General features: G+C 43.5%; 2 protein-coding genes across 7 annotated transcripts in view; both read left to right on the forward strand.

Moving 5' to 3' along the window:
* Positions 1-14,319, forward strand: part of LOC138405658 (NACHT, LRR and PYD domains-containing protein 12-like) — a 15,222-nt gene extending 903 nt beyond the window's left edge. Inside the window, exons 2-11 of one of the 6 annotated variants that reach the window (XM_069515561.1) lie at positions 542-691; positions 792-911; positions 1,305-1,519; positions 1,732-3,532; positions 4,542-4,715; positions 5,417-5,590; positions 8,706-8,879; positions 10,494-10,667; positions 11,366-11,539; positions 12,615-14,319. In XM_069515561.1, coding sequence (XP_069371662.1) covers positions 564-691; positions 792-911; positions 1,305-1,519; positions 1,732-3,532; positions 4,542-4,715; positions 5,417-5,590; positions 8,706-8,879; positions 10,494-10,667; positions 11,366-11,539; positions 12,615-12,627 — 3,147 coding nt within the window. In that variant the 5' untranslated portion in view covers positions 542-563 and the 3' untranslated portion in view covers positions 12,628-14,319. Of the gene's footprint in view, positions 1-541; positions 692-791; positions 912-1,304; positions 1,520-1,731; positions 3,533-4,541; positions 4,716-5,416; positions 5,591-8,705; positions 8,880-10,493; positions 10,668-11,365; positions 11,722-12,614 lie in introns of those variants that run through there. The other 5 variants (XM_069515564.1, XM_069515567.1, XM_069515548.1 and 2 more) reach the window with 5 other exon arrangements.
* Positions 1-14,749, forward strand: part of LOC138405623 (NACHT, LRR and PYD domains-containing protein 5-like) — a 224,199-nt gene that overhangs the window by 24,408 nt on the left and 185,042 nt on the right. The window lies entirely within an intron of this gene.

Below are 14,749 nucleotides of genomic sequence, written 5' to 3' on the forward strand. Positions count from 1 at the left end.
CGTCTCTTTTTGCGTCCCTAGGTATGTGTTCATAATAGTGTGGCCCTCGGAGGACTTTATACAAATTGAAATGGCCCTTGATGTGAAAAAGGTTCCTCACCCCTGGTCTATACGATGATGAGGAAACCAAGAGCAAGAGTGAACGCTGCTCACGTCTGTTCAGTTCAGCGTTGAGAACAAATATGAAGGAACACAACACTGCAGGGATCAATATATTTAACAATGAACTTCAACAGTCTTCTTATGTTCCCGACCACATGATCTCGGTTGTTTAGACATGCTGCAGTATCCTGTCAATGGATTTGAGGACAATCTCTGATCAAGTTAAATAAAGTTAAATTGAATGGACCACTGGCTCTTGAGAGCTGGGGGGCGGGAGGCAGTGAAGGAGGCGGCTGCTGCTTGATTGACACGTTCCTCAGCTCTTCACATTTGGCCGCCCTGCCAAAGTGCCGCTCTAGACAATCGTCTAGTTCATTTGTTATATTTGAAGAAACACTGAATCTATGCACCTGGCTTCATTGTGTGTTTGACATCACAGGGTTTTTCCTCTCAGACTGAAGATGAGTGGTGATGTGGAGGAAGAGGACAGAGCCGAGTCTCCAGAGTTCAGCTGTGTGTCTCTGAAGAGTGACTGGTCCATAGATGAGCCTCCATTCTTCAGTAATGAACCTGGACCCTCACACACAAAGTAAGAGACCTGCTACAAACATGTGAACCTCCAAACTGAATCCTCAGAGAATGAATCAGTGAATGATGAGTTCTGAATGAAAACATGTTTGTGTTTGCAGAGGTGAGGACCACAGACTGAGAGCAGAGTCTCCAGAGTTCAGCTGTGTGTCTCTGAAGAGTGACTGGTCCATGGAACCTCCTCCATTCTTCAGTAATGAACCTGGACCCTCACACACAAAGTAAGAGACTGTTTCTACTGTGAACTGATCTGAAGAGGATGTAGTTTCCTCTAGTGTGGCCCCTGCATTAGGACACAGCTTCATTGAAATTGGTGACTAATCTCTCAGAATCCCTCAAAGAGCTCAGACCTCCACCAAGGCCCAACACGCTCCTGATGAAACCACTCTGAAATTCACTAGATCCATTTCACTCATAAACATCAGTCCTCTGAACATCTGGTTCACAGAACACATCCTTCACCAAGTTTACTGGTGATCTGTTCAGTGGTTTTTATAATCCCACTAACGAACCAACCAACCAACACACAAACATACAGGGTGGAAACAAAACCTCCTTGAAGTGATGACGACCTGTGACTGTGACATTTGACTTATCAGGACATGTCTTCACAGAAAGAGGAGGAGGAGTCATGTTTCTGAGGAGGAGCAGTCGTCCTGCTGTGCTTCGTGTCAGGACGTCCTGAAGGATCCAGTCTCCACCAGCTGTGGACACTGGTTCTGCAGACAGTGCATCACCTCATACTGGGACCAGTCTGGTTCTTCAGGAGACTCCTCCTGTCCCCAGTGTGGACAAAGATCCAGAAGAGGAGCTGGAGCTCAGACAGCCGGTCAGAGCAGCACTGTACATGTGTCTGCTGATGTCTTCACTTCTGACAACAGCACATGTTTGATTTTGTTCCTTCATACAGCATCAACATTTCACTTGGTTATAAAAGCACAAAGTTCAAAAGCTTTGATTTCTCTAGTTTTTCTGTATCTGATGAAAACAATCAGCAGATTCTCAGATTCTCTGTCTCTGACATTGTTTCTTGTCTTTCAGCAGATCGGGGTCTGCAGGAGGTTTTAGACCAACATAAGATCAGTCTGAGGAGGAGATGTGAACATGTGACTGAAGGAACTGAGGAAACAGGAAGTAGAACCCTCCTCAACAGGATCTACACTGAGCTCTACATCACAGAGGGACAGAGTGAAGAGGTTAATACTGAACATGAGGTGAGGCAGCTTGAGACGGCTTCCAAGAGGAAGAGCCTCCACGACACTCCCATCAAGTGCCACGACATCTTTAAAGCCTTCACTGACCAGCAGAGCAGCATCAGAGTCGTCCTGACCTGCGGCGTCGCTGGCGTTGGAAAAACCTTCTCGGTGCAGAAGTTCACTCTGGACTGGGCAGAGGGTTTAGAAAACCAAGATGTGGGTCTGCTGGTTGTGCTTTCGTTCAGGGAGCTGAACCTGGTGAGAGACGAGCAGCACAGTCTTCTCACGCTGCTCCGTGTTTTCCATCCAACATTACAGAAGCTCACGGCAGAGACGCTCGCTGTCTGTAAACCTGTGATCGTCTTTGACGGCCTGGATGAAAGCAGACTTTCTCTGGACTTCAACCACAGGGAGGTCGTGTCTGAGGTCACACAGAGGTCATCGGTCAACGTGCTGCTGACAAACCTCATCCAGGGGAATCTGCTTCCCTCGGCTCTCGTCTGGATAACCTCCCGACCTGCGGCGGCCAATCAGATCCCTCCTACATGTGTTGACAGGGTGACAGAAGTACGAGGCTTCACTGACGCCCAGAAGGAGGAGTACTTCAGGAGGAGATTCAGTGATGAGGAGCTGAGCAGCAGAATCATCTCACACATCAAGACGTCCAGGAGCCTCCACATCATGTGTCAAATCCCAGTCTTCTGCTGGATCAGTGCTACAGTTCTGGAGCACATGTTGACCACAGACCAGAGAGGAGAGCTGCCCAAGAGCCTGACGGACCTGTACTCACACTTCCTGCTGGTTCACACAAAGAGGAAGAACAACAAGTACGGTGGAGGACATGAGACGAGTCCACAGCAGCTGACGGAGGCTGACAGGGACGTTCTTCTGAAGCTGGGGAGGCTGGCGCTTAAACATCTGGAGGAAGGAAACATCATGTTCTACCAAGAAGACCTGGAGCAGTGTGGTCTTAATGTCACAGAGGCCTCGGTGTACTCAGGAGTTTGTACTGAGATCTTCAGAAGAGAGTGTGTGATCTTCCAGAAATCAGTCTACTGCTTTGTTCATCTGAGCGTTCAGGAGTTTCTGGCTGCAGTCTACATGTTCCACAGTTACACCGAGAGGAACACAGAAGAACTCTACAACGTCTTGGGAACATATAGGAACACAAGGGGAACCTTCTCCCTGAATTACCTCCTGAAGAGAACCATGGAGAAATCCCTCACCAGTAAAAATGGTCATCTGGATCTGTTTGTTCGCTTCCTTCACGGCCTCAGTCTGGAGTCCAACCAGAGAGTCTTAGGAGGCCTGCTGGGTCGGACAGAGAACAATCCAGAGATCATCCAGAGAATCATCAACAACCTGAAGGAGATGCAGAGTGATAACATTTCTCCTGACAGAAGCATCAACATCTTCCACTGTCTGACTGAGATGAACGACCACTCAGTACATCAGCAGATGCAACAGTTCCTGACGTCAGAGAACAAATCAGAGGAGAAACTCTCTGAGATCCACTGCTCAGCTCTGGCCTACATGCTGCAGATGTCAGAGGAGGTTCTGGACGAGTTGGACCTGAAGAAGTTCAACACATCAGACCAGGGTCGACGGAGACTGATCCCAGCTGTGAGGAACTGCAGGAAGGCTCTGTGAGTCCAGACATGATCAATACCATGTTGAATCAGTGTAGATGAGTCAAACACACACAGTGTTCAATGATTCTCCTTCTTGTGGGCAGCATGGTGTTGTAGTGGTCAACACTGTTAGTGCAGCCTCTCTGTGAGGAGGATGTTCTCCTCCTGTCTGCAGGGTTTTCTCTGGGTTCTCCAGCTTCATCCACAAACCAAAGACATGTAGTGTGTGTGTGTATAATATATGTATACAATAGTACATGTGTACATATGGTATATACACATTCTCATCTCATTGTTGTATATCCAGTATGTTCTAGAAGTTTTCTTGAAGCTGGTGAAAGATGAACTCAGTCTGTTTGATTCACTCCAGAGTTTCTGAGGCTACATTTAAACATGAAACATGACTCGTCAACATTTTGTGCTCAGAGACCGTGAACTGCAGGACTCCGTGTTAAAGTGAAGATCTGGATTCATGATCCGACACCATCGATTAAAAACTGTCGTCTAACTCATCCCAATAAAAAACAGAACAAATGAACGTGAACTTAGTTGAAAAGTTTTAAACATGAACAGTTTATTCTTTCTTCAAACTAGAATTCTCATCCTGTGTCTGTGCACCACCACCAACCAGTGCAGAGTCAGTCCCTGCAGGTCACTGACATGTTGCATTCACAATAATATGAGGTCACTGTAACCTTTGACCTTCGACCACTGAAATCTAATCAGTTGATCTTTGAGTCCAACTGGTCAAAATGTGAAGAAGTTCTCTAAAGACAGACTTGAGACGTCATGTTCAAGTCCTTGACCTCTGACCTTTGACCACCTGAATCTAATGAGGTCATCTGTTAGTCTGAATGAACGCTTGTACCAAATCTGAAAGGATTCTCTTGAGGTGTTTTTAAGATCAAATGTTCAAGAGGCAGAAAGTGGATTAACCAGGGTGAGGGTCACATGATCACGTTTTGTATGAATGTTGTGTTTTCTGATTTTATTCTAACACATTTGATATTTTCTTTAATTACAGACTCGGTGGTTGTTTCCTCTCAGAGATTCACTGTGAAGTCGTGGCCTCAGCTCTGAGGTCAGACCCCTCACATCTGAGAGAACTGGATCTGAGCTTCAACGAGCTGCAGGACTCAGGAGTGAAGCTGCTGTGTGCTGGACTGGAGAGTCCAACCTGTCGACTGGAGACTCTGAGGTCAGGTCCTTAAATCCTTGAATGTTCACTTTTCTAAAGTTCTTTCTTATTTGGTCATTTATTTAAATTGAACTGTCTCAGTTCTGCTCTGCTCACTGTCCCTCAGTCATCTGTCCCTCACCCAGCCTGTCAGTCACGTCCACCTCATCAGTCCAACTCCATTGATAAAGTGTCAGTGAGTAACATGTGGACAGAGACCGAGCACTCGTCCTCCTCAGGCTCTCAACAATAAGACACGTTCTTATTGAAGCACGTTGGACAGTTGATGAGTATAGAACCAAACAGGAAGTGACTGTCAGGAGCCATCTCTACTTTAAACAGTGTTTAATGACACAAACCTACTCAGTGACCAAACACACAGAGAAGAAGGTGATGAATGAAACAATGGTCCAACATGTCTGATGTGATATTTATCTTCAGGTCACAGACTGGACTGAGGTCAGCAGCATGTTGAGAGTCTGTGTTGACATGATGACGATCCACAATAACAGGAGGACACATTCAAACATTCACATTTCTTTATCCAGGTTGAGTCTCCGTGTCCAAATAATCTATTGTTACTGAATCAGGACTCGTCTTTAGTCCAACATGTCTGATTTCATATTTATCTTCCATGTTATGAGTCTGTGCTGACATGAATATCTGTTATTTTCACACATGAACTCAGATTCATTTACAGTTAAGTTTTATTCTTTCTTCAGGTTGTGGAGCTGCAGTATGTCAGAGATCAGCTGTTCTTCTCTGGCTTCAGCTCTGAGGTCAAACCCCTCTCATCTGAGAGAACTGGATCTGAGTATCAACGAGCTGCAGGACTCAGGAGTGAAGGAGCTGTGTGGTCTTCTAAAGAGTCCAACCTGTCCACTGGAGACTCTGAGGTCAGTTCACTGACTGACTTTTGTAGATCTCATATCTATAACACAACATTTATACACAGTTCATCTCATTTAATACTCATTTTATTATTTTATTTATAATCTTATTTCCTTTTTTATCAACAACATACAGCAGCTTTGTAATCCAGTAAGTGCTAAATGCTAATACAGAGGTGTGTCTGTTGCATTTTCGTCCCCTCCCCTCTACATGTCCCTCCCCCCGAAAACAAAAATCTTATCATACACAACAACTCAATTCAATTTAGTTCAATTTTATTTGTATAGCGCCAAATCATAATATACATATCTCAAGGCACTGTACATAGAAGGTGAAGACCTCAACATCATATTAAATCTAGAGAAACCCAACAGTTCCCACAATGAGCAGCACTTTGAGACTGTGGAGGAAAAACTCCCTCATTAACAGAGAGAAGCCTCTAGAACCAGACTCAATGTGGAGACATCTGCCTCCACCGGTTGGGGTGAGCAAAGAAAATGGGGGGAGGAGAGGAGAGAGAGGGATAGTGGGGAGGGGGAAGTAGGGGAGAGGGGGGGCGAGAAAGACCGGGGACACTTGAGCACCATCAGGCATCAGATCTGACTTGTTAAAATGTGAACAACAGTGTAAAGACTATTAATTATTATTGATGACAGACACATTTGATATCATAATGAATTACTGAGATATTGTAATTAGTAATAGTAAAAGTTGTTGTCCTGAGGTTCAGGGGTCAGAGATATCTGAGATGAGAGAGAAAAAGAGAGAGAGAGACTATGGGAGGACAAAGTGAAACAGTCATTGACATGTATTAAAATAAATAAATGAATGAATGTGGGGGGGCAGAGAGACAGAGAGAAGTGGACAGGTGCTCAGTGCATGATGGGAGTTCCCCCAGCAGTCTAGACCTACAGCAGCTTAACTAAGTGATGGGTCAGGACCTGATCCAGAACTATAGACTTTATCAAAGAGGAACGTTTTAGTTTAACTTTAACTTTAATGCTGAGATGGTGTCTGCCTCCTGAACCCAGAGTGGGAGCTGGTTCCACAGGAGAGGAGCCTGGTAGCTGAAGGTTCTACCTCCTGTTCTGCTCTTACTGACTCTAGAACCACAAGAGAGCCTGTGTTTTGTGACTGAAGTGATCTCTTTGGATAATATGGTGTTATCAGCTCTTTGAGATATGAAGAGCTTGATTGTTAAGAGCTTTAAATGTGAGGAGCAGGATTTTGAAATCTATTCTGAATCTTACAGGGAGTCAGTGTAGAGAAGCCAAGACAGGAGTAATATGATCTCTCCTTCTAGTTCCTGTCAGCACTCGTGCTGCAGCATTTTGGACCAACTGGAGACTCTTTACCGATTTCCTGGGGCATCCTGATATGGAAAATAAAAGCTCCCGCCTGCTTCCTCAACAGGCCCCGCTGAGCGGCTAATGCTAACAGCGGTGTCCCGTCCAGGTCACAGGGGCTCCTGCTGGAGGCTGGAGGCTTCAGGCAGGTTACCAGAACCAAAAAATTAACAATTAAAAAAGTAATGAAGCCTAGAACCAGGTATGGACAGGCCTCTGACCAGGAGTCTGTGGCCATGTTAGAATAGCAGTAGATATATTTTTTAGTACCAACGTGAACACATTTAGATTCATTCCATTTGGATTAGTCTTGTCTTGCTTTTCGGCAGGATGTAGTTTGTATTTAAGAGTAATTAATGATGAATGTGAGATGAGTCCAGGCTGTGCTTGTGTGTTCGTTTAGGCATCGTCATGTAGTTCATTCATAGTTGTACATAGTCAGAGCATCCTGAGGTCCAGGGAACGACTCCTGTGTCAGAGGCCTGTCCATACCTGGTTCTAGGCTTCATTATTTTTTTAATTTGGGTCAGCTACTACATGGGAGACAATCAATGGAGCTGATTTATGAATCAAAATAGCAGTACCCCTAGCTTTACTGTTGAATTTAGACTGGAACATTTGTCCAACACAATCTTTCTTCATTTTCAGGTGATCTCTATTTTTAGCTGAGTTTGTTGAAGAAATGCAATGTTGACTTTAAGGTGTAAGAGATGAGAGAATACTTGATGACGTTTGATTGGATGGTTAAGTCCCCGAACATTCCAGCTGATTAGATTCATGTGGCAGCCGTTTCTCCCTGAAGTTGAGGGAGCAGGTGTTGCCATCAGAGTTTATGGAAGAAGAAAATGTGAAGGATCATTTTATACCTTTTGTGATGTATCTGAGTTAGCTGTGTAACTCTAGTCGACCTTAGTACGTTCAAACATGACCAAGTGAATACAGATAAAACCTTCAACACAAACAATGAACACATCAACCCCAACCTCCCCATTATCCTCAGTGTCATTCTCTAAAGAAAAACACAAGACTCCCAAAGCTTCCAAGCTTTTTCTGAGATCACACTCTTGGTCTCAGCCACTGTCTCTTTGATAGAAAAGTATTTGAGCTATAATCAGTCTATTAAACTAGTGATTCAATTATCTGATAGAGAATCAACATAAGGTAGAACCCCCCCCACTTTTGTTTTTAATAAACAATCCAATAAAATAAAATATATTAGATAAAGAAAATACCTGCAAATGTACTTAATGGGCCGTCACAACATAAAGAGAGAGAGAGAGAGAGTCACAGGTTTGGATCATGGCCATAGCCGGAGATCATTGACATATTATGCATAGACTATATAGTGGTAACGTAAACCCCCGGACCGCCCGGGGAATGTAAACGAGCGTACCCTAGCGGAGTTTGCCCTTTGACCTCATGACGTCATTTGTTGTCAAGTGAAGCTATGCCCGAACGCTTCATTTAATACTCATTGAACATAATTCCTCTTCAGAAATAACTTGAATCCATTCATTCATTAATCTGTGACATTTTAAATATTCAGCTACTTGTTAAAACTCATCTGTGTTTAGTTCTGGATTTCATAAACTGATCTGCAGGACAGAGACCGGGTCCAAATAATCTATTGTTACTGAATCAGGACTCGTCTTTAGTCCAACATGTCTGATTTCATATTTATCTTCCATGTTATGAGTCTGTGCTGACATGAATATCTGTTATTTTCACACATGAACTCAGATTCATTTACAGTTAAGTTTTATTCTTTCTTCAGGTTGAGGAGCTGCAGTCTGTCAGAGATCAGCTGTTCTTCTCTGGCTTCAGCTCTGAGGTCAAACCCCTCTCATCTGAGAGAACTGGATCTGAGCTACAACAAGCTGCAGGACTCAGGAGTGAAGGAGCTGTGTGGTCTTCTACAGAGTCCAACCTGTCCACTGGAGACTCTGAGGTCAGTTCACTGACTTTTGTAGATCTCATATCTATAACACAGCATTTATACACAGTTCATCTCATTTAATACTCATTGTATTATTTTTTTAATTATTTTATTTCCCTTTTTTATCATCAACATACAGCAGCTTTGTAATCCAGTAAGTGCTAAATGCTAATACAGAGGTGTGTCTGTTGCATTTTCGTCCCCTCCCCTCTACATGTCCCTCCCCCGAAAACAAAAAACATCTCATACACAACAAATAGAAACAAACAAACAAAACAATAGTAATAGTGACAATAATATCTCTAAATAAAAAGATGAACAAACAAAACAAAAGGATAAACAATAACATGAAATGAAGTCAAATGTCAACTTTCACAAGAAAAACTTCAGGCAAAACAACAACAAATGATAATGAGCAAATGTCCATACAATCCAGTAAAGAGGAAGACATATATGTCAATCACAGCTGTCTCCATGTCAAATGTTTTACACCTTGGTTCAAACACAAATCAGTCACAGAAGGGTACACAGCTTTAGCGTCTTCATGTGTGCTAGAAATGGTTGCCACGTCTTATCCAATGTACCTGTTGAACCACCTAACGTCCACCTTATTTTCTCCAGATGTAAAAACTTCAGAAGTTCTGGAGTCCATAGCACATGAGTGGGAGAGGCCTCCTGCTTCCATTTCACAAGGAGAAGTCTCCGAGCAATTAGGGAGGCGAAAGCAATAGCATTGGAGTAATGTTTGGGAAGGAGAGCGTCTTCAGAAACTCCTCCAGAAATTGCAATCAAAGGGGGAGGGGTTAAATTGAGTCCAAACACCTCAGAGAATGTCTCAAATATAGACGTCCAATAATTGTGAAGATTTGGACAAGTCCAAAAAGTATGAATGAGGGAACCTGTGTCTGCCTTACATCTGTTGCATAACGGCTCTAACCCTGGATCAATCTTTGCTCATGTTTCCTTTGACAAATGAAGCCATGTAGAACCTTCAATTGAGAATCAACATAAGGTAGAACCCCCCCCCCCCCTTTTGTTTTTAATAAACAATCCAATAAAATAAAATATGTTAGATAAAGAAAATACCTGCAAATGTACTTAATGGGCCGTCACAACATAAAGAGAGAGAGAGAGAGTCACAGGTTTGGATCATGGCCATAGCCGGAGATCATTGACATATTATGCATAGACTATATAGTGGTAACGTAAACCCCCGGACCGCCCGGGGAATGTAAACGAGCGTACCCTAGCGGAGTTTGCCCTTTGACCTCATGACGTCATTTGTTGTCAAGTGAAGCTATGCCCGAACGCTTCATTTAATACTCATTGAACATAATTCCTCTTCAGACATAACTTGAATCCATTCATTCATTAATCTGGGACATTTTAAATATTCAGCTACTTGTTAAAACTCATCTGTGTTTAGTTCTGGATTTCATAAACTGATCTGCAGGACAGAGACCGGGTCCAAATAATCTATTGTTACTGAATCAGGACTCGTCTTTAGTCCAACATGTCTGATTTCATATTTATCTTCCATGTTATGAGTCTGTGCTGACATGAATATCTGTTATTTTCACACATGAACTCAGATTCATTTACAGTTAAGTTTTATTCTTTCTTCAGGTTGGAGTGGTGCAGTCTGTCAGAGATCAGCTGTTCTTCTCTGGCTTCAGCTCTGAGGTCAAACCCCTCTCATCTGAGAGAACTGGATCTGAGTAACAACAAGCTGCAGGACTCAGGAGTGAAGGAGCTGTGTGGTCTTCTACAGAGTCCAACCTGTCCACTGGAGACTCTGAGGTCAGGTCCTTAAATCCTTGAATGTTCAGTGTTCCAAATTTCTTTCTTATTTGGTCATTATCTATCGAAATCGAACTGTCTCAGTTCTGCTCACTGTCCCTCAGTCATCTGTCCCTCACCCAGCCTGTCAGTCACGTCCACCTCATCAGTCCAACTCCATTCATAAAGTTTCAGTGAGTAACATGTGGACAGAGACCGAGCACTCGTCCTCCTCAGGTTCTCAACAATAAGACACGTTCTTATTGAAACACGTTGGACAGTTGATGAGTATAGAACCAAACAGGAAGTGACTGTCAGGAGCCATCTCTACTTTAAACAGTGTTTAATGACACAAACCTACTCAGTGACCAAACACACAGAGAAGAAGGTGATGAATGAAACAATGGTCCAACATGTCTGATGTGATATTTATCTTCAGGTCACAGACTGGACTGAGGTCAGCAGCATGTTGAGAGTCTGTGTTGACATGATGACGATCCACAATAACAGGAGACACATTCAAATATTCACATTTCTTTATCCAGGTTGAGTCTCCGTGTCCAAATAATCTATTGTTACTGAATCAGGACTCGTCTTTAGTCCAACATGTCTGATTTCATATTTCTCTTCCATGTTATGAGTCTGTGCTGACATGAATATCTGTTATTTTCACACATGAACTCAGATTCATTTACAGTTAAGTTTTATTCTTTCTTCAGGTTGAGGAGCTGCAGACTGTCAGAGATCAGCTGTTCTTCTCTGGCTTCAGCTCTGAGGTCAAACCCCTCTCATCTGAGAAAACTGGATCTGCGTGGAAACAAGCTGCAGGACTCAGGAGTGAAGGAGCTGTGTGGTCTTCTACAGAGTCCAACCTGTCCACTGGAGACTCTGAGGTCAGTAGATGGTTGGAGTCAGTCCACGCTGCTTTCATCAGTATTTTACTAAACACAGTCAGTATCACAGTGAAGATCCAGGGTCTGGACCAGAAGCAGGATTTGTGGTTATCAGGTTAACTTCAGGTTTAGTTTTTCAGTCCTACGAAGCTCGTTCACTTCTTATCAGGGTAAATCACCATGGTAACTGATGATGGACGGCTAACATGCTCCGGAGCAGGTGAAGTTGGAGATCAACCTGTTTAAAAGCTCCGCCCACTGAGCAAAGTAACTACACTGTTGTGTGGACATGTTGAAGTGTCTTCGTAGTTCAGGCCTCAGTGTTTCCTCAGTGAAGCTGTGAGAGGACAACGATGACAGACTTCAGGATTGGACAGAAACACAGAGAGACAACAGTCGGCCAATCAGACGAGCCAGAAGCCGGTTGTGATCGTTTGATTGATGTGAAGACGACAGTTGCTGTTGTTTTCATGTGAACAGGAAGTGAAGCTGGACCACAGCTGACAGCCTCACATGATGAGCAGAGACGTCTTCATCTGATCTGAGACACTTTGTTCTCTCACTTCATCAGTGAACAACTGATCAGTTGGCTCTTTGTCACAGCTCTGAGATCAGTGTGACTGAAGCCTCAGAGAAGCATCATCACCATGGTAACCATGAGCTGTCTCTACAGAGCAGAAGCTCTGCTGAGGTCCATCTGTCCATCTGTCTCATCTGTCTCATCTGTCCATCTGTCTCATCTGTCCATCTGTCTCATCTGTCCACTGACAGTTTGTCAGAAGCACATGTTGATCAACACACAGTGAAACATGTCTTCACCTGTAACAGCAGGAAATCCACCTCTCAAGTGTCCACTCTGCACTTTCAGATGCAGAGGAAACACACGTGATGGTCAAAGTGTGTGCAGCTCTTAGCGTGTTCATTCCAACACGTGAACATGAAGCAGAGAGGAAGCTGCTCCACCTCTGAACAGGACTGAAGTCCCTGCTGCTCTTTATACTGGATGTGCTGCATCACTGACTCACAGCTGATGAAGTGAGTCTCTGTAAACACTGATGTCTTCTTCTCTCAACAGATGGAGACTGTGATCTTTGTAAATGTGAGTGTGAAGAGGACAGTGTGAAGAGGACAGTGTGAAGAGGACAGTGTGAAGAGGACAGTGTGAAGAGGACAGTGTGTGTGGACGGAGGCTGAGCTGTGTCCTGATGATCCAGAGGCTGAAGCAGCAGCAGCTTGTGTGTAGTCTCCAATTCACCCAACCCCTCATCTGCATGTGTTTGGACTGTGAGATGAAGCCGGAGCACCTGGAGAAAACACGGGGAGAACATGCAAACTGCACACAGAGACACCGCATCTGAACCGGGATTCAAACCACGAACCTTCTTGCCCCAAAATCTTGTCCCTCGTTATGGATTGTGTTTATTCACACGAAGAATGTGTTTATTGAAATGACACCCAGCAGAATATATAAACCCTCTATACAGAGTCACATCTAGTGTATCTAAGTCTGTCTTTATCATTGTCCACCTTTGTCCCTCAGTATATGTCCATGTGTGTATAACCACATCCTGTCTGTTTGCTTCAAGTTCCTGGATTCACATCACACGTTGATTTAGTTGGACACAAAGTGAAACACGTTTAAATCACTTTGAGTCAGACACATGAATTTCATCGTATGAATTCAGTTTGCTGTAGTTTGAGTTTGGAAAATGCTTCAGGTGCAAACCTCCTTTTTTCTTCAATGTCTGTTTGTGGCTCTGCGTGTTTGTTTGATTTACAAATGACATGAATCAGTGTTACATGAAAGGGTTTTACAACGAGGACCAAACAGGTTCTGATAAAGATCAGAGGAGAACCAACATGATCCAGAATCAAAGACACTCAGTTCCAGCTGCTAAATGCAGAAGAACAGCTGGGACAACATCTGGGGTTGTGTCACTGTGAAAGTTACAGCGCCCCCTGTTGGCATCTGGTAAAATATATATTACGTGACCGTGATAAAATATCGTGTGAATGAAAAAAATAATTCAGAGCCACGAGATCTGAATCTGTTGTTTACTAAAGACGAGGGGACGTGAAGTGAAGAAGCCTCTTGATGAGAAACCTTTGAATCCCAGGATGTGGTGTCTGTCTGCACTGTCTCTGAGGACACACACTGAGGACACACACTGTCTCTGAGGACACACACTGTCTGCACGGACTCTGAGGACATGTAGTATAATTTTTGGCCATTAAACCATGTCACTTATGAATGTCACTGTATACCTTTAAGAATCTGCACTACAAACTAAGGTGTGATTGAAACATGATTTACTACTGATTACAATAAGTTTGTGAATGTAATTACGAATCAAACCATATATTCTGTGTGTAACAAGCAGTATGAGGTGATTGTATAACTTGTGTGAAGAAATATTAATCTTTTAAAAAAGACAAACTGACTGAATTGTAACATAATGGTGTCAAATGTAAGCACAATATCTTTTAAAAAATACTAAGCTGATTAAGCAAAAGATAATGGTGTCAAGAATAAGCAAAGTTAGTGTAAGATCCCAACATGCCCAGTGGAAATTTCCAGAGCTAGAAAATTGACCAATGACCTACTGACACGTGTGGCCCCGAAATGATGATAACCAATGAAAAGCTGACAGGTGTGGTCTCTAAAGGGTTTATAAGACAACACCACACTACTGTTAGGCAGAGTTCTTCTCTGGTGAAGCTCCGGCTCGCTACTGAATGCTCTCTGGTTTTTTGTCGACAATAAACTCTGCTGCTTTTTATTCGACTGAAATTTTGGACTTTTGGACCACGAGTGAAACTTAGTTTTCATCACAACAGACACACTAACTCTGAGGACACACACTAAGGACATACACTGTCTCTGAGGACACACACTGAGGACACACTAACTCTGAGGACACACACTGTCTCTGAGGACACACACTAAGGACACACACTGTCTCTGAGGACACACACTGAGGACACACACTGTCTCTGAGGACACACACTGAGGACACACACTGTCTCTGAGGACACACACTAAGGACACACACTGTCTCTGAGGACACACACTGAGGACACACACTAACTCTGAGGACACACACTGTCTCTGAGGACACATACTGAGGACACACACTGTCTCTGAGGACACACACTGTCTCTGAGGACACATACTGAGGACACACACTAACTCTGAGGACACATACTGTC

The sequence above is a fragment of the Paralichthys olivaceus genome, chromosome 2, assembly GCF_024713975.1.
Source record: "Paralichthys olivaceus isolate ysfri-2021 chromosome 2, ASM2471397v2, whole genome shotgun sequence".
Taxonomy (NCBI): Eukaryota; Metazoa; Chordata; class Actinopteri; order Pleuronectiformes; family Paralichthyidae; genus Paralichthys; species Paralichthys olivaceus.